We start from the raw sequence: 23,646 nt of genomic DNA on the forward strand, positions 1-23,646 counted from the left end.
TGAGAGCACTAAGGCCTGGCACAGCGCCAAAACACCTCTGCAAGGCCCCCCAAGAAGCTGGCAGCCCTTTGTCATACCCGGGGAGGGACAAAGCAGGACTGATACTCTGCACAGCTCAGATGGCCTTTTGCACCCTCTGAACCTCCTGTTACATGAATGTAGGGTCTGGTACAAGAAATTCATCACCGAGTATGGACTGATAATGACCATGACAAAATGACCACAGCATCATTGTAACCTGAACATCAACAAACGTTCAGCTCTAATGTCAGCTCCCGTGGGAAGCTACCTTGCTGGGCTAAGTGCCCTCGAGGCCCCGTGGTGCTCTGCTGACCTGCGGGTCTTGGGGCTCCCTTGAGCACTGGGGCTTGGTAGAGGGGCCCAGGACTGGGTATCTGAGTCCTTGGCTCAGATGCCTGGGTGCCAGCATGCTCAACGACATGGGGTCTCAGTGTGTCAGGAGAAGGGCAAATGCTCCCAGAACCCTTTACAGCCCAGCCATCTGCTGAAGGTGGGGATGAACACCCACAAAGGTCTCCACTCTGTGGGCCTTGGAAACAGAGCAGCACATTCCTGGCTCAGAACCATAAACCACATCACGATGACAACATCTGTGCCCACTTGGGGAAGGAGCGAACCTACCCGCTCACCCCATGATCACGCGAAGGTTGCTGGCCTGAACTGAGGTAGGGGTGGGGAGGAGGGTAGGCATGGCACGGCCAGGGCAGAAGCCTGAGGAGGGCCTACGGGACACAACAGAGGTAGGAAGGACAGAGGCCAATGGAGAAAGGCCTTGGGTACCAGGGCAGGAGGGCCTCTCCCGGGAAGGGACGCTGCATCGCCTACCGTGTCAAAGCAAACACCCGGGGAGCCCAGGCCAAGGTTCCCAAGAACGCACGCCATGGGCGCAGAACAGGGGTACTGAGGCGGGAGAGGCCTTGCTAGCCGCCCTGTGCCTCCTCCTCCCTGTGGTCTCTCGCCCCTCTGCCTCTGCCTGGGGATGTGCAGGACTTTACGCTTCTGCCCCGGGGAGCAGGGAGGAGCCGGAGCCGGGGACCCTCGACCCTCCCGGGCCCCAGGACCCACCTCCCACCACGGAGACTCAGGGTCGCCCCTCAGCAGCTCAAGCACGTCGCCTGTCTGGAAGGTCAGCACAGGCTTCCCGGGAGGAGCTGGGTTGCCATGGTAATTCTGCATGGCCACCATCTTGGGACCTGCAAAGGACAGGAGAGCTCACTCGGTGACTGACTTGGCCCCGGCTGGCAGCCCACCCCATCACCGAGTTCGGCCTCCCCTAGCACACACAGCCCTGCACCTGCATCTCCCCTCTCCCTAAATCCTTTCCATAAGCCTCGTGTCTTTTTGATAAATATTGTAAGTAAATTATTTATGCAATAAACAGATTCAGGGGTCATCATGGAACAGCAGCTTATTTTCAGATGGCACTTTGCGTTTTCTTCCAAACACCCTTCAGATCTGTGGCCCACAGGCAGCTGTGCGGGGCAGAAGACGGGGGATCCCTCGTGTCAGAGACGGGCGACGGGTCAGCAGGCCCAGCAGCTTGCCCAACGCCACAGAGCTCACAAAGGTGCTCTGGGCCTGAAATGGGGGTCCTGGCTGTGCCCCCAGGGAATGTGGAGGCTGCTCTTAGACAAGCCTTGCTCTGACCCAGCCCTGCCTGTAGCTGTCAAGGAGCCCATGGCTCTCCCAGCCCAGCTCCCGCCTGGCCCCAGCAGCAGCAGCGGTGTTTTTCATCTTTTGTCCTCTGCCTATGAGGGCGAGGCTGTACTGAGCACTGCCTGGACTGCACTCAAGTTTGCAGAGAACACGATGCTTTCTACACTGTCTAAAACCACGTTTCCATTAAGAAACCCGCAGCAAGGCAGGAAGGGGACGGAGGACGAGGTGGGAGGATGGCAGTGCCTTTTGATCTCAGGTCTCTGGCTGCAGTTCGGTGCCCCTCCCTGGCTAGAAGGCCCTTGCTCCTCTGCAGGCTGGGTCCTGTCCCCACAGCCTGCTGCTGCCTTATCAGAAACAGAGCCAACTCCCAAGGAGGTGCCATGGAGGCTGGAGAGGCAGGAGGGAGGGGCCCCAGGCAGCAGCATCCAGGAGCCTGGAGCATCTGGTGGCTGGGCAGGCCTGGCCATCACCACACCAGGCCCTGGCTCAGCTCCCAGGTGATGGCTGACATGCGTGATAACAGAGGGCCCAGGTCCAGAAGACTCACCTGGTCCCGCTCCGGAGGCGTCCTGTGAGGACAAGGACAGAACACAGTGATGAGGGAAGGCTGCTCTTTGACTGTGGCCCACGCATCGACCCACCCCACCCTCCCTGTCCCCACTCGTTCCTAGATAGAGGGGTCAAGGCAGGAGCAGGGGAGGAGAGGGACACTGTTCCCTATGTGACACCCCCACCAGGGCAACATACTCCAACTCTGTGCACCTCCACTCCTGGAAGGTCTGTAGCCTTCCCTCTCCCACTTCTTACCACAGGCTCCCACCTCCTCCAGGAAGCCTGCCCTGACCACCCGCTCTGAGCCTGGGCTTTGTGGTGTCCATCTGGGACACACAGTGCCAAATACGACTAAGTTTCCATCCTCCATGGAGGCTGGTTCATGTGGACCCCACAGCTCGAGGGGCACACGAAGCCCCTGGAAGTGACTCCATCCCCACATCAGCTAAACAGAGGGCTCTGAGCCAACTGGGGTACTCGGGGGCAGGAGGGCTGGTGCAGGTCCCAGAGCTGTACCCATAGCCGTGAGCAGCCACTGGGCAAGGGAATGAGGGGGGCAGCTGGGATAGGAAGACACTGCTGGGGCCCCTAGGAGGACTCTACTGACACCCACCAAGGAAAGCAGAGGCCTCTTGTGACTGAAAGTGGCTCATCCAAGCCAGTGTGGCCCCAGGAGTGGTGAGAGACAGACAATTGGGTCTTTCTGGTTCTGGGCACACAGGGCTGTGGCACGGGTGGGGCAGAGGGAGGGGAAAAACTCTGGGGACTTACCAGATCTGCAGGAGAAGCTGGAAAGGAAGCAAGTCAGGTGTTAGAGGGGAGTCCACTGACGCCAAGGCCCCGTGCAGCTCTCACTCACACTGACGCGAGCCTCTGGGCCAAGCTTAAGACGGTAAGTGAGCCAAGCTACAAAGTGGTCTGTTTTGGACATGGATCGTGGACACGCAAGTCCGAGCTCATGGCTGTGAAAGCCTCTCAGTTACTTCTGGCAGCAAAGTCTGAGCTCCGGCTTTAGGGGGCTCATGGGAGAACCTGGACTAGGTAATAGACCTGAGCTGGCAAAAAGGTTGTCCCGCCTGGGCCACCTCTTTTGAATGGTGGCAGCTGCCTGGATCATGGGGTGGTACCTGGCATTCAAAGGGGAGATTTCCACAATCGCTTAGTGATGCCTGCCGGGGCAAGTGATGAGGAGGCATTGGTACACATGCCACCTGCTTGCCATCCTCAGCTCAGACACCCAGGTGCCAACACGCTCAAGGACACAAGACCTTAGGTGCCAGGAGAGCCAATGTTCCCAAGACCCTTTAGGGCCCAGCCATCTGCCAAGCTGGCTGCCACCCACCACCAGAGGAGGCAAGGAGCCCAACAGCTCACACACACGGCAGATGTGACCTCCACACCACCCAGCACTCACAGTGCAGACAGCTCTGGGCAGACAGAGGTATCCACAGACACCACAGAACAGGTTCCAGCTCCGTGGGCAGGGGTCGGGGTGGGGGCAGCTGGACAGCAGCAGTGACTGTGCCTGATGGGGGCTTCCCACAGGAAGGGCTCTCAGGAGAGGCCAGCATCTCTCCAGGACATCTCGGCCCCCATGGGCAGCAAACAGCTAAACCAGCCTCAGCGGAGCCCGGGGTGAAGGCTACAATGGTCAAAGGAACACTGCCCAGAGCCAAACCTCAGAGCAAAGGAAGAAGCCTGGATCAGAGGGAACGCAGCTTGGACATTGTTAAGGGAAAAATGGCTACAAGTGGCAAGGACAGCGTCCCCCAGCAGAGGGATGAGGAGGGGGGCAAGGACACAGGCCCCTGGGGAGAATGGAGCTGGTGCCAGCCAGGGTGCTGCCAGGACATGGGACAATGCAGACAGCAATGCTGGCTTCCAAAAGACCTGCAGTTGCCTATCTAGTGGGACCCCAACTACACATACTAAGAAAAATTCAAAACCATACAGAGACGGGGTGGGCGGGCGTGCACGTCTGCAGAAAGCAGGACAGTGCTCGGGGCCTCATGGCAGCTGGCTTTGCCTGGGGATAGGAGTAGTAGTTTTTCTCTCCTCCTTTACACTTGTCTACATTTTCCAAATTTTCTATGGAAAGTCAGTAATTAATAATCAGGGGGGAAAAAGAAAAATTACAAAGAAAACTCGGAAGGAAATATACCAAAATATTGCCTTTCATCACTTCTAGGTAAGTTCCCAGGTGATACTTTCTTTAAAATTTCATTTCTTTTTTTTTCTCCAAATTTTTGATAAGTAAACGTATTACTTTTGGAATCAGAAAAAGAAAAAAAAGATTCTAAGTAGCTGCAGCCAGTCGTCTGGGGACATGCGGCCACGAGAGGGCAGTACTGATGCGCACAGCTGAAAAGCTGCGTTCAGGCCACAGGCTGCCTGCGGAATCCTCCCGCACTAACTCCAGCACTAACTCCAGGGGCTGCGGGATCCTGTGCACAGCTAGGGGGCTGCAATGGGCCTGTGATGTGGACAAGGGGGTCTGGGCTGACCTTCCGGCCCTCTCCCCAGGTTAGGGTACTGGGCTGGCACTCACAGTAAATGGTGAATTAACTATTGATCTAAAGTCACAGCTCAAAATGTATTCTGGGCAATGGCGTCTCTGGGTGACAAGCTGGCCTGACTTGTTTTTCTGCCTTAAGACACTTTCAGGAGGCCCAAGGAGACAAGACCCAGAGACGCGGCCTGGGGCCACTGGGGGCTCTTTGTTGAATGGAAGCTCCGCTAATAAGTGTAGACAAATCGCTGAAAGTTTCAAGCCTCAGTTTCTGGGGCTGATGATGGAGGTGACATCCTGATGTCTGAAACCTCTCTGGAGAGAACCGTCTCAGGCTTTGCACCGCTGTCCAGCTGCCCTGAGCTGGGCACAACCCCAAATGCATGCCCCCGACCCAAGATGCTTCAGAGGAGCCTCCAGGGCGCATCCCTGCCTCTGCCCACTGCCAGCCTGGCTCAATCCTCTCCCCTCCCTGAGCCTCAAGCTTCCCTAAATGGGCATGAACACAAGGGACCCACTGTAAGTGCCATGTGTGTACGCGTGCATGTGTGTGTGTCTGAACCATTTACTAACATGGCTATAGCTACTGATGGCCAGGCCTCACCCGCCGGGAGAACCCAGGGTGACCGGTGTTTCTGTGATGAGAAACCTCCATGCACCTGTTGAGAATGTTCTGTGCCGTGTTTGGGGGTGGAGATTCTAGAAGCTTCCTCCTGGAGTGGGGCAGAGGATGCAGGAGATGGGGAGGGGTCCTCAAGTACCCATCAGGAGAGAGGGCTTGGAATGGAATTCATCCCGGCTGTGTCTCCTGATAAGTGTGTGACGTGCGGCAGGTGTCTGCCCCGGGGCACATGAGCACTGGTGTCCTCATCTGGTTGCTGCCCCGTGGGAGACGGTGCCTGAGGCCCAGTACCCAGGTGGTAGAGGGCAGAAGTGAGCGGGCGTGGCCAGGGACTGGGGTGCGGGGGTGTACTCACTGAACTTGCAGGGAGGTATCACTTCCAGGCACTCCTTGTGTGCCCCGACGCCGCACTTGGTACACATGTATCCCTGGTAGAAGGTGCCCCTGCACAGGGGAGGGCAGGAGATGAGGTCGAGGCTGGGGCCGGCTCCTCATGCCTCTCTGCCAAGGTCAAGGCCCTTGTCCCCACCCAGGCTCACCTGGCTGGCTGTCTCCCAGCACATACAACCCTCATAGCCATATCCAGGACCCTCCCTTCCTCCCTTACCAGACAGCCTGACACCTGCTTTCCCCTACCTCTACCAGCCTGCCTCCCTGTCCCACACAGCATCCCAGGCACCCAGAAACAATCACCTCCTGGCTAGATCTGAAATTCCAAGGGCTTGGCGGGGTCTTTTTTTTTTTTTTTTGGAGACAGGGTCTCACTCTGTCACCCAGGCTGAAGCACAGTGGTGACATCACAGCTCACTGGAGGCTCAATCTCCAGGGCTTATTCAATTCTCCCACACCACCCTCCTGAGTAGCTGGGGCCACAGGTGCAGGCCAACATGCCTGGCTGACTTTTGTGTTTTTTGTACAGACAGAGTTTTGCCGTGTTGCCACACTGGTCTTGAACTACTGGGCTCAAGCGATTCGCCTGCCTCAGCCTCCCAAAGTGCTGGGACTTGAGCCACCATGCCTGGCACGGGCCTGACTCTTGTGGGGTATACTCCCTTAACCCCTCAGGGCCTCCCACAGGGAACATGGGACAGATAGAACACCAAGCTCCCTTGGAGGCCTGGGGTGGGCGTGGAGTGAGGTGAGGGCTGTAGGAGGGGGTTTCCCACACCTGAGGAACATTTTGCAGGCTTTGCAGTTGGTGGTCTTGTCAAACGTGTACATCTGGAAACTGTGGTGGTTGGCATTGGCTTTGTCTGGCTTGATGTTTGACCTGGCAGGAGGGAAAGAGAGCAGACGCTAGATTCCCCGCTAGATTCCCCGAGCCCCATCATATAGCCATCCTGGGAACCAGCTGGGCTCCGGACCCAGGCTGTGCAGAATCCGAGAGGGCCTGGACTCCAAGCCTGGCTCTGCCCCCGACATGGGACAGACTCGGGGCCCAGACTCCCTGCTGGTAGAAGGCAGGTCAGAGAGGAAGCTTTAACACTGCTGCACTGGCCTGAGAGAACCTTCCAGGTGGGGGGCGGTGGTGTAAGGTCCTGACTGGGATAGGATGTGGGCAAGTGTGGGCATTTGTTAAAACTCAGAAAACATATACTTAAGATTTGTTTGCCTCATGGGATATAAGCTTGAAATTTCAGAAGCTAAACAAATATTGGGCCCCCTGAGGTACTTAGGGGGGCTGCAATTCACTTTGACACAGACCCACTGTTGGATGGCTGGGGTGGGGTGGGGTGGGGTGATGCGGATGGCGGCAGCGTGGTGAGAAGACGGCTGTTCACCATCATGTCGCTTCAGCTTCCATGAACACTTGAACTTTTCCACAATAGGATGTCGGGGAGAAAATTACAGGCCATGGAAAGTGAGTGGCTGAAGAGAAGATGCCCCAGGCCTCCCCAACAGAGCCTGGGTGCAAACCAGCTGGCTGCATCTATTCCCACGAGCCAGGCCCTGGCCCTGCTGTGTCCAATGGTTCCCTTTTGATCCTCCCAAAAAGGCCAGAACACAGGCCTTCCCCTCTCCATTTCACCAGAGGAAACGGTCAGAGAGGCGAGTGCACCTGCCCACAGGCTCCAGCTCACCTGCCCACAGAGCTCAAGCACAGACAACCCTGCTGGCCCTCCAGGGTCTGTGTTCCGGGAACCCGCTCATCATCTTTCTCTGTTTCACATATTTAGGATGTGAATCCTCTTGGACCTCATGGAAAAATAGTTCTGTGGCTTCAAAAACAGGTGCCAAGCCACCAGCCCGTAAGACCCTGAAGACTGGGGTCACCAGGAATCCTCTGGCATCATGGCCACTCCCAGCCGGTCACTGCTCTGTGGGCCAGGCGTGCCAGGCTCAGCCTCAAGGGTGGGATGGCTCATTCCAGCAGGATAGCGGAGCCTGCCTGGGCCAGGCTGTGGCAGAGGGAGAGCCCTCTCACTCTGGATCGATTGTTAAAGAGGATGTCACTGATTGAGGCTGGCATCCCAGGGGTGATGGAGGTTGTCTGTGTCCCTGACGTTCCAACTTTGCCTCCCACCGCCCCTGGTCTGAGAGGAACCACTGACACAATCCACCTGGGCTTCCACCGCCCCATACAACTCATCTGCGCGGGACCTGGGGGCTGCCGCCCTGGAACTCACATGGCCATCTCAAACTGCTCCATCCACTTCCTCTTCATATCTTCTGTTTTGCAGAAAAACTGGAAGCCCTGCTTTCCTTGAAGGTGAATTAGGTAGAAGCCGTAGGACCACTGTGGGGGGGAAGAGGGGCCATGCTTGCAACAGACACGGCTTCAGACATTCTGGCGCATGTCCACGTGTACTCTTGCCTGTGCAGTATGTGCACGTGCGTATATGCATACATGCACAGGTGCCTGTGCCTGTGTGAACATGTTCTCACGTGTGTACCTGCAGTCTTGCCCACACTGTATGTGCACACATGTGCCTCTGTATGCATGCATGCATAGCTGTGTGCCCACACCCTCACGTGAGAATACATACGTGCTTGTGCCTTCACCTTTGCATGCATACTAGTGTGCTCCTGTGTGCATGGGTGTGCATCTGTGCCTGCACGTGTGTCTATGCGTGTGCACCTGTGCCTGAGTGTGCCCAGTGCTCCTGTGAGCATGTGCACGCACACACTTGTGTCTGTCCCTGCAGGTACACACGTGTCCTAACATGTATGATTCGCGTGCACCCGTGCTGTGTGAGCTCTCCTGTGTGTGCACACACACACGCATGGGCAGATCTGCACTCCTGCCTGCGCCCATGTGCAAGGATGCTCCACTGAGTGCATATGTAGATAAATGTTAAGTGGGGACAAGACCCCAGAGAGGATGAGTGCAGGGCCCCACCCAGGGCCCCTCCACGAGGCCTGACCACCCACTTTCACTTCCTAAATGTGATGCTAAAAAAACCTCACTTCTCTGAAGTAGAACAATAACAAAAAGGCAGGAACAGCCATGGGCCTGGGGCACCCTCTGTGAAGCCATCCCCCATTGAGCAACCCACAGCTGCCCCCTTCCCTGTCTCCCCTTCAGCCACCCCATAGGCCTCGCCATCTCTCCGAGCTCTCGGACAGAGGGCTTTCAAAGTGGTCCAGACAAAAAGAGTTTGGCAAATAGGAGCCTACTGGATTAGAAAAGATGGCGGGAAAGAGGAACGAAGGGTGGGATGGAGAGGGGAAGGGTGCAGCGGGGATGGGAGGAGGAAAGAAACAAGGAAAGAGAGAGGAAAAGGGGAGGAAGAGGGAGGGAGGAGGGAGAGAACACAGAAAAACAAAAAGGATGATGGAGAGCTGAAGAGAGACCAAGAAACCCCAGCCTCTGACCCCGAGCTCCAGGGACTGAGGATCACGGGGTTTTCCTTTCACACTGTCTTAGCGGGCAAGTCTTTCATCATGAATACAAATCATTTCATCATCGGGAAAGGGAGAGGAGGACGAAGGACCAAGAAAACCCTGAGCCCAGCCCCTCAGGCCCCTGGGTCCCCTGGCTCCGGGCAGAAGTACCAGCGCCAGGCTGGGACGATTGAGGCAGGTGGGAGGACCTGGGCGCTAGGTGCTTACCATTTTCCCGTGAGACTAGGAAGCATGAGGAGAGGAAGGGGGAGACGGTCAGTGAGAGGCTTGGCCCGGCCCTGTGGTGGGTGCCGCAGTGTGGGGGCGCCAGGAGCCCTGGCAGACGGGACACCCCCCAGTGCTCAGGCTGGGGGTGGGCGATCAGCGGGGAAAGGAATTTCTTCCCAGAGTGTTGGGTGCTGGTGGCAGGGACTGCCTCGTGGGCCCCAGTTATTTGTTTTGGGTATCAGGGCAGGGAGGGTCACCCTCAACGGCTCATCCAGCCTGCACTCGCTGGGTCTGGACCAGGGCTACAATGCCAGCCCTGGAGGTCAGGGCCTGGACGTTCAGAACATGGGCTCCTGACCCCCGCCCCCCACACCACCAGGGCTACACACGGTAGGTGCTCAAGTGCCATGGGCAGAAGCCTCAGCTAAAGCAGGACTGAACCAGCCAGCCAGCCAGCAGTAGCCCTGTAGCCATGGTCCTGCCCCACAGCAGCTTTGGCCCCACCCCTGTAGCCCTGGCCCCACCCCCTGGCAGCCACAGGCCCACCTCTGCAGTCCTGGCCCCGCCCCAGCAGCCACAGGCCCCACCCCTGCAGCCCTGGCCCCACCCCAGCAGCCACAGGCCCCGGCCAGCTACATGTAGAGTCTTGGACAAGCCACAGCCAGACCTACCCACAGCCCTCCTCCAAGCACCGCAGGGTGGGACGGGAGAGGAAAGCCTGCTTGCTACAAGGGACAACATGGGCTAGAATCAGGCTGGCCAGATGGAAAGCCAAGGTTGAAAGTCCCACCCTCGCTAGAGGCCTTGGGCAGGCCTCTCCCCTCTGCTTCAGCCGTCTCACTGGGGAGTAGGATTCTGGTCTTGCCCACCTTTCTGGGGGGCGCTGGGCCCGGCGAGGAGCAGGCCTGCTATGAGCAGTAGTCACGATGGCGAGGCAGTGACTCAGAGAGGAGCCCTCCTGCAGGGCAGAGACGCCCACCCCAACCCGCCCAGCCAGCATCAGCGGCTGACTTCGAGTCCCCTTCCCCTGGGGTCTGGAACCAGTGCCTCTCTCCAGGCCACCCCCAGGTTCCTGGGTAGCAGGGGGGACCCGGAAGGCCCCACCTTCTTGACGTCCTTGTTGTTCATGGGGTCGTCGGTCATCTTGTGGAAGAGCAGCTCTATGATCTCCTTGAGCTCGTAGCTGTAGCCCTTCCGCTTACAGACGATGACCACCTTGTCAAACAGGAACAAGTACCTGGGCCAGGCAGCGCAGCGGGGGATCAGCACCCCAGCACTGTGTGCTCTGCTCGAGGAGGCAGCAGGAGCTGAGCCTGAGGCTCTGGCACGCGGCTCCCTCTCCGGGCGAGCCCTGCCCTCACCTGGCTCACCAGGCTAATGCTGAGCCTCGGTGAGGTCTCGGCTGTCCCCACGCTGCTTCTCCAGGAAGCCTTCCTTGGCTCCCTAACCCCGTGACTGAGGCTGTGCCAGGAGCCCTTCAAGGGGCTCCTGCATCCCCCACGCTGGCCTCCCACACAGCACTGACCCTCGACGGCCACTCCCAGTTGATCCCGCACTGGACTGGGAACCTCAAGAGGGCGGGACCCGGATCTGCTGTGACCCCTGCCCCAGCACACAGTAGGTGCACAAGGAGGGCCCTGGACAAGCCTGGGCCACCGTGGGCCTGGACACTCTCCGGCAGTCATTTGGCAAAGAGCTCATCCGACCACTCTGGGCCTGTCTTGGGTCCCTGGAGGCTGAGCATTGGCAGTGAGGGGCCTGGCCCTCACCTTTGGCTGCCCCAGCCCAGCCTGGTGCCCACCACGGGCACAAAAGCCCCACTGCTGTGGCGCCCGCTCGCTGACGAGAAGGAAGGAAGCAATTAAAACTGAACACAAAGCCACCGCCAGGCAGCTCTTTCCACAGGAAGGCCTGGCTTCCAGAGCCACTTAGGAGCGGCTCCTTGGGAGGAAGAGCCAGACCCTGGCGGGACGCCACCCAGCCCACAACACGCGCCCCGCTCACCTGTCCTGCTTGGTGTGGTTGACTATGGACCGGACTTTCAGTTCCCCATCAATTTTTGGTCTTCCAAATTCCTCCAGTTTCACTTGCTAGGAAGGAGAGGGGCCGTCAGCCAGGGCTGGAGCAGCCCCAGTTCTCCTGACTGCACGGGCAGGGCACTGTTGTGCACCCAAGGGAACTCCCCACAGGCAGCAGAGGCGGGACGAAGGCAAACAGCCCCTGTGGCTCCCAGCTGGTGCTCAGGATGGACGAGGGAGGGTGCAGAAGACCGGGAAGGGACGGGGCCTGGCAGCTTCTCTCCCTTCCCCGGCCAGCCCCGCCAAGGGGCTCCCTTCAGCTCTGGGGACAAAGGGCGATTGACGGCGCCGGTTGTGTTCACAGAGCCCGCTGCTGTGTGGAGCCCCAAGCGGGACCCGGTCGGAAAAGCCAGACGCCCAAGCCCCACGTTTAGGAGAGAACAAACAGCGCCTATCTGCTGCAGGGCGGGTGGGGCCAGGGTCCTGCCAAGGGTGAGGCTTCAATTCAGACCCCTGTGTGGTTCCATGACGTTTCATTTCCGATGTCCGTCTGGTTTTGTCTCTGTGAGTCTTCTGATTCAGAGACAGCTTCTCTTGACATGTTCCCTGCGTGGCTTTCAAAGTGTCCACGCAGACAGGAAAAGGTGGAGGAAAATGCTTCGAGACACAAACAGGGTCCTGCCTGGGAGGTGCTGGAGGCACAGGCTCAGCGTCTCCTTCCAAGGTCTCAGCCCCAGAGGCTGCAAGGACAGCTTTGGTGCCACATAGCTGCAGTCAACTTGCTCCAGGCCTCCGATCTCAGCTCTCACCACCTTCCCTGTGGCGCAGGGATTCAGAGCCAGGACTGGGTACAGGGCCTGGCTCATGAGGATGCTCGACGTCTGCTGGCCATGCTGTTTTATTCTTGTTGTTGTCGTTTTTGAGACAGTCTCACTCCGTCACCCAGGCTGGAGTGCAGTGGCGCAATCGTGGCTCACTGCAACCTCTGCCTCCCAGGTTCAAGAGATTCTCCTGCCTCACCCTCCCAAGTAGCTGGGATTACAGGCACCCGCCAGCACGCCTGGCTAATTTTTGTATTTTTAGTAGAGACAGCGTTTTACCACATTTGCCAGGTTGGTCTCGAACTCCTGACCTCAAGCGATCCTTCCACCTCAGCCTCCCAGAGTGCTGGGATTACAGTCATGACCACCACGCCCAGCCTGTTCTTGTTGTTTAATGAACAAATATTACTTCTATGTAAAAACTTAAGAAACAAAAACAAAACGAACTTTTCTCCTCACGTCCTGCTCACTGTACGCATCTGAGAACACCTCGCACAGGAGCTCACGGCAGCATGGACCCGCCGGGTGCTGACAGTGCAGGGTGTGGCTGTCCTCGGTCTCCTCTGCACCCACACATTTTAATTTCTTTCTAAAATGAAAGATGAAGGGGGCAGTATCATAATGCCCTTCAGAAGCTTATTTTTTTTTCTTTCATCGCCGACGTATCGCAGGTGCTTTTCTGTGCCCCACGTTTGAGGAGGGCATTCTCTTTGTGCTGCTGGCACTGGGTGGGTGTGGCCTGGCCATCGGGGACCTTCCCCTGCCAGCTTCATGCGAGTGAAATCACCAGGGTGAAAATGTTTGTGATTCACAACCAGGGGTAATTTTGCCACCCAAAGGAACCTCTGGTAATGTCCAGAGGCATATCTGGTTGGCATTTCTTGAGGGGGTGGGGGTGCTACTGGTGTCTGGCGGGTGGCAGCCAGATACACTGCTCCACATCCCGTAACGCACAGGGCAGGTCCCACAACCAAGAATGATCCAGCCCCAAATGTCAGCAGTGCTGAGGTGGAGAAGCCTGGGTTAGAACCAGCAGATCCTTGGGAAGTCGGCTCCGGTCAGCACAGACCAGGGAGTTTGCTTCCTGGGGTGGCGCATCCCCTCTCCCCAGGCAGGACGAGGCGACTGACTCGGCAGCCCAAGCCTGGCCTCTGCAGGGCCAGACTCTGGGGAGAGTCCTGGGAGGTGGCAGCCCTGCCTGATGGGGTCCGAGGAGCAGAGGCGACTGCCGGCCCCACCGAGCCTGGGCCCAAACCCTGTCCATTGCCCCTGGAGGGGAGAGTCAAGGTGAGAGTAGGCCAGGGGTCCACGAACCAGGGGGCGTCTCCTGCCCCTGGGAGACACAGTTCTCCTATTGGACTTGAAGGGGTCTTCTGTCTAGGCTGGGGGGAGAAGGGGGGCTGGGCAATGAATACAGTCCCTCCCCTGTCCCCTCCCCTCCCCCCCCCCCCCCCCGGAGCACAGGCAGTCTTCAGTGCACAGGGCACTTGGGTTGGCCGCGGTGGGCAAGGAAGTGTGGGTGCTGGGGGTCTGAGATCGAACTCAGAAGCTGCCGGGCACCACTCTCTCAACAGGCAGCCATGTGGCTGCCCATGGAGCTCACTCAATACCGGGGCTGTGAACGTGACTTTGTAGGTACTGTCCTCACCGACCTTCCCCAGCCTGAACAGTCAGCCCCACTCACCAAATTTTCTATAGAACTCTGAAATTCACTGATTTTCCTCAAGGTCTCCTTGTCCCGTTTAACTTCATTGATGTACATCGCCAAGTCCTTGAAAACAAGAGGCAGGGGTGAGCAGGCTGTGCTGGGTGGGCTGTGTGGGACTGTGTGTGAATGAGCTGTGCTGGGTGGGGGGTGTGTGTGTGTGAGCATGTGTGAGTGTGTGTGAGCGGACTGTCGCTGTGGTGTGTGTGTGTGAGAGCATGTGTGTGTGAGCGGGCTGTACTGGGTGGGGTGTGTGTGATTGTGTGTGTGAGCGGGTTGTGCTGGGTGGGGTGTGCGGTGTGTGAGCGAGCTGTGCTGGGTGGGGTATGTGTGTGTGATTGTGTGTATGTGTGAGTGAGCTGTGCTGGGTGGGGTGCATGTGTGAGCACGTGTGTGAGTGTGTGTGAGCGGGCTGTGCTGTGGTGTGTATGTGTGTGAGTGATTGTGTGAGAGCATGTGTGTGTGAGTGGGCTGTACTGGGTGGGGTGTGTGTGATTGTGCGAGGGGGTTATGCTGGGTGGGGTGTGTGTGATTGTGTGAGGGGGTTATGCTGGGTGGGGTGTGTGTGATTGGGTGTGTGTGTATGTGAGCAGGTTGTGCTGGGTGGGGTGTGTCTGTGTGATTGTGTGTGTGAGCAAACTGTGCTGTGCAGGGTGTGTGTGTGAGCGTGTGTGTGCATGCACACACATGCATGCAGGAACTCAGCCCCCCAAGGACCCGCCCCCCGCAACCCAGCATCCAGGCACCGGGCATTTCTGGACCTCCTTCCTCCATCCTGCCGGGGAGGCGGCCCTTGAGACAGGAGGGCTGAAAAGCATCACCTCCGCATGACAGATGAGGAAACTGAGGTAGGGAAGGGAGCACACTGACCGAGAGCCACACCTCATGAGTGACGATGCCAAGAGCCCCAAACTCCTGGCTGGTGCCGCTTCTTTCTACCCCATCACGTGGTCCCTCTTAAACATCCTAATAGAGGGAAGCAGCCCTGTGTGTCGGAGCCACATCAGGCCACATAACAGCCACCTAGGCTTGGGCTGACCTATGTCCTCGTTTTTGGGAAGCTTCCCTCTCCCCAGCCTCTCCAAGCCACGGCCTCCCCTTGGAGCCTGGACAGAGTGAGGGGTCAGAAGTCCCTCTCTCCATGGGTCTGGCCACCCCCACTCCGGCGCCTGTCTGCCATGCTGCAATCCTCGTGCTGGCCACCAGGGAGCAGTGCCCACTTCAGTCCAGAAAATGCAGTGTCCGGACCTGGCCCACAGCAGAACCCAAGGGAGCCGGCCACGTGGGTGGTCCTGGCCCTGCCCACCCAGAGCAGCGGGTGGAATTCCCCAAAATGCCAGTGACCAGCCAGGGCCAGAGCCAGAGCCAGAGCCAGAGCCAGAGCCAGGTCATCAGCAGGTTCCCATCGCTCCCGCCCTTCCTTGTTCCTAGAAGACCTCACCATTGGCTCCCCACCCACCCCCAGCAGGGAACTTCCTGGGGAGGCTGCAGCACGCTGTCTGAAAGGGGTGTTCTGTTTTCTTGTCCACTTGCGTTTAAAATAAGGAATAAATTCCCAGAGACAAGGACTCCAATAGCAAGTCTAGAGCTCAGGACCACCCCCCTCCCAAAGGCAGAAACATTACAACTTTGACCACCATGGCCCCTGCGTGCACCTGGCCCAATGCCTGGCACGAAACAGGAACAGATGGAAGTTGCCCGAATGAATGAGCAGGTGAGGGAAATGTCTGTACTTTGATACAGAGGCAGGACTGCAGTCAGCTCATGGAGCTTGGACCTAAAACCGCAACTCCCTTGGAGACAAACAGGCCCACAGAGGCACGGGGGCCGACTCTCAAAGACACTGTCCCTTACAAGGAGTGAGCTCTCAGTCCCTAGGGGAAATCAAGCCCAGGTACAATGACGACTCCCATAGTGGCTGCATGAATGACTTCCTATATAAATTGGGAATGGGTCAAAAGACTTCTAAAATCCCCCCAGCCCTGAAGTCTCATGATGAGGTTCGGTGGCTCTCAGAAAGGCAGACACACACCCGCAAGTCACAGAGTACTTTGTGCAGCACCGTGAGCTACACTCCTGGGAAACTGTCCCGTCGAGGGGCTCAGAGCCACCCGCAGGCCAGACACCGAGTGCTGAGAGTATGAAATGCAAGACCACACTCAGGGCCTGGGTGCATGGCCCACTGCACCTGCTGTCACTGTCTCAGAGCCCCAGAGGACACATCCGTGCTGGCTCACACACCGTGGCTCACAGCAGACAGGCCAGAGCAGGTGTTAGAGAGGGGCGGCTTGGGGGCCGCAGAGCTGACACTGAGAAAGTTCTGTCAGCCCGTCATGGCAGGAGGCTTTCCTGGAGCACTCCTCAGGGTGCTTGCTGCCCAGTGGAGCCGAGCGGCACAGAATCTGAAGGTCTCTGGGACCACCTCCCGTGCCCACACACGAGTGCCCACAGGATTTGGAGTAAATTTCTCCCAGAGCACAAGCCCTGCTCAGAGAACCTCTTAGCACCAGCAGCCAAGCACTGGCCCCATTCCCATCCCGGCCCAACAGCAGTTATAGACGGAGACAGATTACAGCCCTTCCACCACCCAGAGGGAGCTCCTTAAATGAGGTATCTGGGAAAGGAAAAGGGGGCCCAAAGCCCAGGGGGCTGCCCACAGGGCAGGAGCCAGGTGTCAGAGGGCAGGACTGCAGCCCTGAGGGGGGTTGGCAGAGGTGTCTCGTGCTCCCGACGAGGGAGATGTTGGGGGAGTCGTCATCCCTCCACCCAGATGCAGCTGGAGGAGACCTAACAGATGCTGGGTGCCATGCCTGGCCTGAGGACACAGGTGACCATGGCTGACACAGGCCTGGCTGGGAAGGAGCTGGCATGAACCAGTGCATCCAGGAGTAAGAGTGCCACCCACGGGGAAGCCAGTTCCCTGAGGACGGAACCCAGTGGGGAGCGATCCTCCCTGAAAAACGTCCTGTCCGTGGTGAAGGCAGGATGAGCAGGACGCAGCCAGGTGACGAGGAGGAGGGTGCACCTGAGCCAACACCCGGACCCGGGGAAGTGCAGGGCACGTGCAGGAGCCTGGGAGGGATCAAATCTGCCTGGAACTGTGCTAAACACAGCTGCAACATCAGGGGCAAGTATCCTACAGAAGGCCTGGAGTGCCAGAGTGAGGAGCCCATGCCTGCTTCATGGGCAGAGGGAGCCACAGAAGGTTTCTGAGCAAGGGAGTGGCATGAGCTAAGCTCACCCAGACAAGGGGAGAGAGGGAGGCATGGATGCCTGGGCGGTGAGGGGGTTCCTCAAAACAGCCAGGAGCGAAGGAGCTCCCCAGGCAGGTAGCAGAGAGATGGCACCGGAGGTGGCATTTTACAAGCAGAAGCCTCAGGGCTGGGAGTGAAAAGCACTGGGCCAGAAAGCCCAGAATGGAGGCCAGTGCCTGGGGGGAAAGCAGGGGGAGGGGAGGCTCAAGGGAGGTCTTGTTGAACAGGTGAGGTTAGGAGTCGGGACACCTGAGGGGGCACCTGACCTGCAGTGCCCTCCACCCGTCACCTCTACCTCCTGTGGGTCTCACCCACTGCCCTGCGCTGCCCCACCCCACCCCGCCCTAACTCCTGCTGTCCCAGGAAAATGTCTACAGTCACAATCGGGGCTTGTTAATGAGCCCAATTCCAGTCCAAGACCTTGGGCATGGTGTGCTAAGCCGCATGATGGCTTCTCCCCTGCCTCAGTTTACCCACCTACCTGCATAGCTTCCAGTGCTTCTTTGAGCTGCTGCCTCTCAGGCCGTTCCGCGGAATGGCTCAGAAGCTCCTGGAAGGGTGAGAAGAGTGTCACGTGATACCACTCGGGGGTCCTGGCCTCTGCCCTGGCCCCTACCCAGGGCAGGGGGTGTGCACAAAACAAAGTCCTCAGAAGAAAGCCACCCCCACCTGCCAGCCCAGGTTGGGTTTGGCTGCCCGACACCAAAGGACAGAGAGTGACTCCTCCACAGGGGACACCCCACTTCTTGGCAGGGGTGCTCCCAAACCTTGTGGATAAAGGAAGGGAGTGACTGTGAGAAGGGATATGAAGGCAGCAAAAAGCAAGGCTCTGTGCCAGCAGTTCACGGGAAAAGGGCCTCACAAGGTGCCGGGCAGAAACCACCACCTTCCCTCCCAGGCCTGTCTTTCCTGAAGCCCTTCCATGTCCATTTCTGCCGTGGCCACCAGCAAGCTCAGAGATCAACCACAGTAGCTTTCTTATTCCTGCTGTGAGGACGCTTTTCTGTCTCTTTCAGTTTTCTGACCTCATTAGTGATTTGACTCATCATTTTCCTATGTATATTTACTGTGATAATCGTTCATCACATGCATTGAGCAGTGATTATGAGCTAAGCACAAACTGATTTGTTTATATTCAACTTAATCTGTCTGTGCACTGCATCCCACATCCCCTGGAAGCTGCCAGCCTTCATCTGACTCCAGCAGTGATGACTCCACAGGCACCCGGGGCCCAGGGCCTCACCTTCAAGAGCAGGTGGTATTTGAGCACCCTCTGCATGGGGACCACCAGCAGGTCTTGCAGCTTAAATTTTCCATCCTGGACCTTCAGCGTGCACTCCTGTAAGGGCGACAGGGCGATGGGAGAGTCCTCCCCGAGGAAAGCCTGAACTCACCCACCTGTACCCCCACCCGCAGAGAGGGGAGACCTAAGCCCAGAACTCAGGCCCAGACGTTTGGCCCTTCTCTAGCCGGGCTCCCAGAACCAGTCCACGCACCAGGTGTGGGCGGAGGGGTGGGCTTCACAACACATGGCTCCCACCCTGCCATGTCTGCCCTGGCCACACTGGGACGCAGTGAGACACGTGCGATGCTACAGGAACCCTCTCGGGGCGCCTGCTGGGCCTGCCTGGATGTGGCTTTGACTCTTCCGCCAGGCCAGGTCCTTTGGAGAAGGGCAGCAGGCCATCCCCCATTGACCAACCCCTCTCTGGTCCGGCCTCTGGGAGAAGTGAGGTGGGGCACCAACTCGCACTGAGCTGTGGGGCCACTCCCAGGAACCAGGGCGTTTCCCCATTCATTGACTGGACTTGGGGGGCAACGTGCATCTCCACTAGGGGGTCACACTGCCTCTATCACTGCTAGAGCCAGGGGGCTCTACACCAGGCTCCACACACAAACCAGGTTGCACTGACCAGATGGAGCCTGGAAACTCCAGCTGGGAACAGGAGGGACCGGGAGGGGCTCATGTGAGAAACACTAGATGTTGATAGAGACTTGCCCTGGGCCTGGGGTGAGGATGCATGAGGGGTGGGTGGCCCCACAGTTCCCAGCAAATGTTACCCGGGACTCCCTGGGGTCAGCAGAGGCCAGGGTCAGGGGTCAGTCAGAGCCCCCAGTTGATAGAGACTCGCCCTGGGCCTGGGGTGAGGATGGATGAGGGGTGGGTGGTCCCGCAGTTCCCAGCAAATGGCACCTGGGGCTCCCTGGAGTCAGCAGAGGCCGGGATCAGGGGTCAGCCAGAGCCCCCAGCTGAGTTAGATTCAGTCCCAAGGACCTTTCTCCATGGGGAGTCTCACTGTGTCCTGGCCTGGGATGGTGACCTCCACCGGACCCACTCCCCAACCCAACACAATGCAAAAAAGAAAACTCTACAAAAAACCATTACGTCACCACCCCCATCACCACCTTCCCAACAAATGGGCAAGAGAGAGGCTGGTACCTAACGAGCTCTGGCCTGCAAGCTGCAACCTTGGAGCCAGGGCCAGGGCCAGGGCCAGGGCCAATGCCTGGCAGGACTCACCTCGACTTTCTGCCTGAAGTCCTCCCGGCTGGCCAGGAGCTGGTTCAGCGTGTTCTGGGCGTGCTCCATGTGGCTGCAGTACTCCCCGTAGATCAGGAGCCTGGACAGTGCACACACACGCACACACACACACAGATTTAATGAGCAGCTCGGGGCTGCAGTGAGCCCGTCCATTTTTCCCAGCAGGCTGTAGGTGCGCAACCAACAGGCCCCTCCCCTGACAGCTCCCTGCGCGTGGACATATTCAATGGCCAGGAGGCTGCTTTCCCCTTCCCGAAGCTACTGGGCCATAGGAGGGCTGCCGGCGTGCTGGGAGAGAGGGTGCCCCTGCTCTTCCTGAGTCCCAGGTGGTTCTAGGTCAGGTCCCAGCTGGGATGTAGGGTGGAGCTCTCAACCCCCCGTCCCACCCCCAGAAAGGGCCAACACTGGAGGAAAGAGAAGCCCCTGACATCCCCCCCAGGAAGGAAGACCCCAGGAGGGCTCCGAATCTTGCTCCCAGGCCCTGAGCACCGAGGCCTGCGCTGGCTCAGGGCTCACCCTCGTGCTGTGCCAGGTGGGGAACCCCTAAGGGTCACCCTTGGTGCCTGGATTCCACATGGTGCCTGGATTCCACAAGCAGGGGACAACAGCAGTGACAGCCCCCTCTTCACCAGGGATGCCGGCAGGCAGGTGGCCCCCAGACCTGGGAGGACCAGCAGGGTCCCGGGAGGATGCCCAGGAGGCTGGCCCTCGTGTCCTGCCCACCGCCTCCTCCTGTCCCCGGCATTGCTCTCTCCTGGCCACTCTGATTCCCACTTCAGTGCCTTGTGCTGGTCTCTTCAGCCACGGCACCTTCTCTCTCGCCCTGCACTGGGCCCACATCTCCACAAACTGGAACCCAGGGTTCCCGGCCTCCGGAGCCTCAGGGTCTCAGGTCACCAGCCTGCAACTTCATCTTTAAAACCCTGTCACCCCACCGACAGGGCAGTCCCAAAGAAGAACCACACCAGGTGACAATCTTGGTGACAACAAGGATGACAAGAGCCACCACTCGCTGAGGCAGCTGCTGCCAGGTGCTTTGCCGACAAGCCTTATGACTTATTCGCCCATTTGTAAAGATGGGGGTGATTAGCCCCACTCTTCAGGGAGGGAGACTGAGGCATCCGTGAACTTGCTAGGAGCTGACAGTCTGGCCTGCAAGGCTGGGCCGGACCCAGCGTCCTGGTGATGTGCTCTCTGGCAGGGCTGCGTGTTAGTGTCTGGAGGCTTCCCTGGCCCGGGAAGCCCAGGGCAGGTTCTCGGGACCAGGTCACCATGGCCTCTGGGCCATTTCTCTTTCCATCATGAGAGCTGCTTTGCTGTAGGGCACCTGGCCTGGGGCTCGGGGCGGGCAGCTGGGCCTGTAGCCTGGCTTCTGTGGAGGGCGGCCCTCGGGGAGAAGCGTCCTGATGGTGAGGTCTTGATGCAGGGACAGGTTTCCATCCAACTGGCTCTGCCACATGGGTCCCTAGACAGGCCCCGCTCCCCACACCCGTGGGGTTTTGGACCACACGATGCCCACTTTCTTCCCAACTCTGGAGTTCTGGGCTCAGAAGAACAGAACGGTGGCTGAGAACACACTTTCTGCCCGGGGAACATGTCCCTTTGGAGCTGGCTCAGGCACAGGGACAGGCATCTCGACACACTTCCTACTCCCAACAAATGCTCATGAGGCTGTCCTCACCACGGCCAGGGGCGACAGAGGCCCTGACACCCTCGCAGCACCACGCGTGGGGTCCAGTGACTGGTACCTCCTCAGGCCACCCGAGAATCCTCCCTCACAAGCCTGCAGGGACACCTCTGACATGCAAGGCTGACAGTCCATGACTCTGATAAAGGACCTGAATCTGCTCGAAGCTCACCTGGCCCAGCCACAGTCAAGCAAAGCACCCATGGCCAGTCCCACATGGCCCACACGTGGGGCCTGCACGAGTGTGTCCCCACGGGTGGGTCCCGTGTCCACAGACCTGGGAGGTCTGCATGGAGGCATCACCATCATTGCAAAGGTCGCCTGCCTCCTGCCTGGTGCTGGGGCCGTGTGTTGACCGGGAGCCACTTTAAATGGGAACCTGCCCCCTGGTTTCCACCTAAATGACTGTTATTACACTGATCATTTTCATATAAAAGTTGTTGAAAACCTATCATCTCTGGAAGCAATCGAGAAAAAGGGTTTTTCCCCTTTTTTAAAGAAAAAATGAACAAAAGCTTCAGAAGCCCCCGGTAGAGTAGGAGAGGGGAGAAGGAACAGAGGGACATTTAAGAGACCACCGGACAGCCTGAAAGTGAGCAGACAAGACACTAACTCCTGGTGGCCGCCTGCACCTGCCCCGCTCCGGATCGGTGTTTTCTCCACCCTGAGAGAACGGTCAGAGCCATGCACAGAAGACACGCCACACACACTGGGCACCACTTGGTGCCAGGACCTGGGCTGGAAGCTCTGGGACCGTGACTGTCGCCGTTCTACCCATGGGGACACTGGGGCTCAGAGAGGCCTGTAGCTGAGAAGGGAATCACACCAGCAGTCACCGACCCCAAAGCCCAGGTCCTGGGGCTGTCCTGGGGCTGCACTGCTCTGCTTCCTGGCTGTGCCTCCCATCTGATGATGACACCAGACCAGAAGCACGGCAGGAGGTCCAGGGGCACCCCAAACCCCAAGGCCCCCAGCCCACCCCTGTGGCCCCTTTGAAAAGTGCCCCTGACCTGGCCTGAGGACTCTAGGTGGGGAAGCCAGGGCAGGTGGTGAACCTGAAGGCTTTCAGAGCTTCCCAAGACTGCCTGGAGGCGGGAGGACGAGTCTGGGCTGGGGAAAAGGAAAGACACAGCCCCCAGCGAGGGGTCCTCCCGGCACGGAGCCACGTCTGCTGCTGCTGGGGCTGGGGCCACGCTCGGGCCCGAGGGATCACATGACACCACACTGCCTGACTTCCCACCAGGCCCTGCGCCACTGCGGACTCGGCTTCGAGCATTTCAGGTGAGCTGGGCCCAGTGACGGCCCCAGTCCCTCCCCGTCGAGGGAAGTCTTCATGTAGGTAGAAAAAGCACCCAACTGAAGCCCAGCAGATAACATGCCTGGTGCCAGCAGCTCTAGTGTGGCCAAACCAACTTTGTGAGCTCCGCCTTTCAATTTCACACCAGGTCACCTAGACCCAAGGTTTAGGCAGACGAGGGGCTGGGGTGCAGATCCCAGCCTCACTCTCCTCACACCATGCCCTACCGGGAACACCCACATCAGCCACAGCACAGCTGAGCTGGCAGCCTTCTCCACCTGGCAAACTTCTACTCATCCGTCCAAACTCTTCCCTATCATTGCCCCTTCTGTGCCACCTTCTTCACCTCAACCCCTGCCCCAGCAGGGCCTGAGGGAAAAGCAAGGAGATAGGTCAAAGGGCAGCAGGTAGAGGCCTGTCCAAAGTCAGTGGGAGCCCAAAGAGGAGACTGCCCCGGGTGACCCCCGCCCACCAGCTCTGAGCTCCTGCAATGGGTCTCACTCCTCCCCATATCCCAGCATCCAGCCCGGAGCCTGCCTGCACCAGGCACTCACAACGGCTGCGAGTGGCCACAGCCACAAGCCTGGACACAGGTCCTTCTATCCATTTGATAAAAGGATGCAGGGGGTTGGGGGTTGGGGGTTGGGGGTGGGGGGAATGGCAGACACTTGAAGCAAACAGGAGAACTACTTCTAGGGAAAGAGAGAGACAGACCTCCATGAAGAGCCTGAAAGGGCCCTGGCCGTGGGATGTGCTTCACACCTGGGCTCCCTGCATTCTCACAGAAACACCACTTTCACGACAGGGGCCCTGAGGCTCAGAGAGGTGACGTGACTTCTGAGGCCGCCCAGCAAGGGGGAACAGGGCCAGATTCCAAAGTAAATGCACGTAGCTCCCAACCCTGGT

The 23,646-nt window shown here is 58.5% G+C and overlaps 1 protein-coding gene across 4 annotated transcripts in view; it reads right to left on the reverse strand.

The window, feature by feature from the left end:
- Positions 1-23,646, reverse strand: part of VAV2 (vav guanine nucleotide exchange factor 2) — a 231,062-nt gene that overhangs the window by 15,759 nt on the left and 191,657 nt on the right. For 2 of the 4 annotated variants that reach the window (XM_054519342.2, XM_054519341.2), the window contains exons 9-21: positions 19,736-19,835; positions 18,458-18,553; positions 17,696-17,764; positions 13,940-14,026; positions 11,421-11,506; positions 10,521-10,653; positions 9,417-9,431; positions 7,991-8,100; positions 6,532-6,633; positions 5,719-5,807; positions 3,004-3,020; positions 2,228-2,249; positions 1,087-1,214 (exon numbers count right to left, since the gene is read on the reverse strand). In XM_054519342.2, coding sequence (XP_054375317.1) covers positions 1,087-1,214; positions 2,228-2,249; positions 3,004-3,020; positions 5,719-5,807; positions 6,532-6,633; positions 7,991-8,100; positions 9,417-9,431; positions 10,521-10,653; positions 11,421-11,506; positions 13,940-14,026; positions 17,696-17,764; positions 18,458-18,553; positions 19,736-19,835 — 1,054 coding nt within the window. 4 annotated transcript variants of the gene reach the window in all.

Source organism: Pongo abelii, chromosome 13 (assembly GCF_028885655.2).
Source record: "Pongo abelii isolate AG06213 chromosome 13, NHGRI_mPonAbe1-v2.0_pri, whole genome shotgun sequence".
Classification (NCBI taxonomy): domain Eukaryota; kingdom Metazoa; phylum Chordata; class Mammalia; order Primates; family Hominidae; genus Pongo; species Pongo abelii.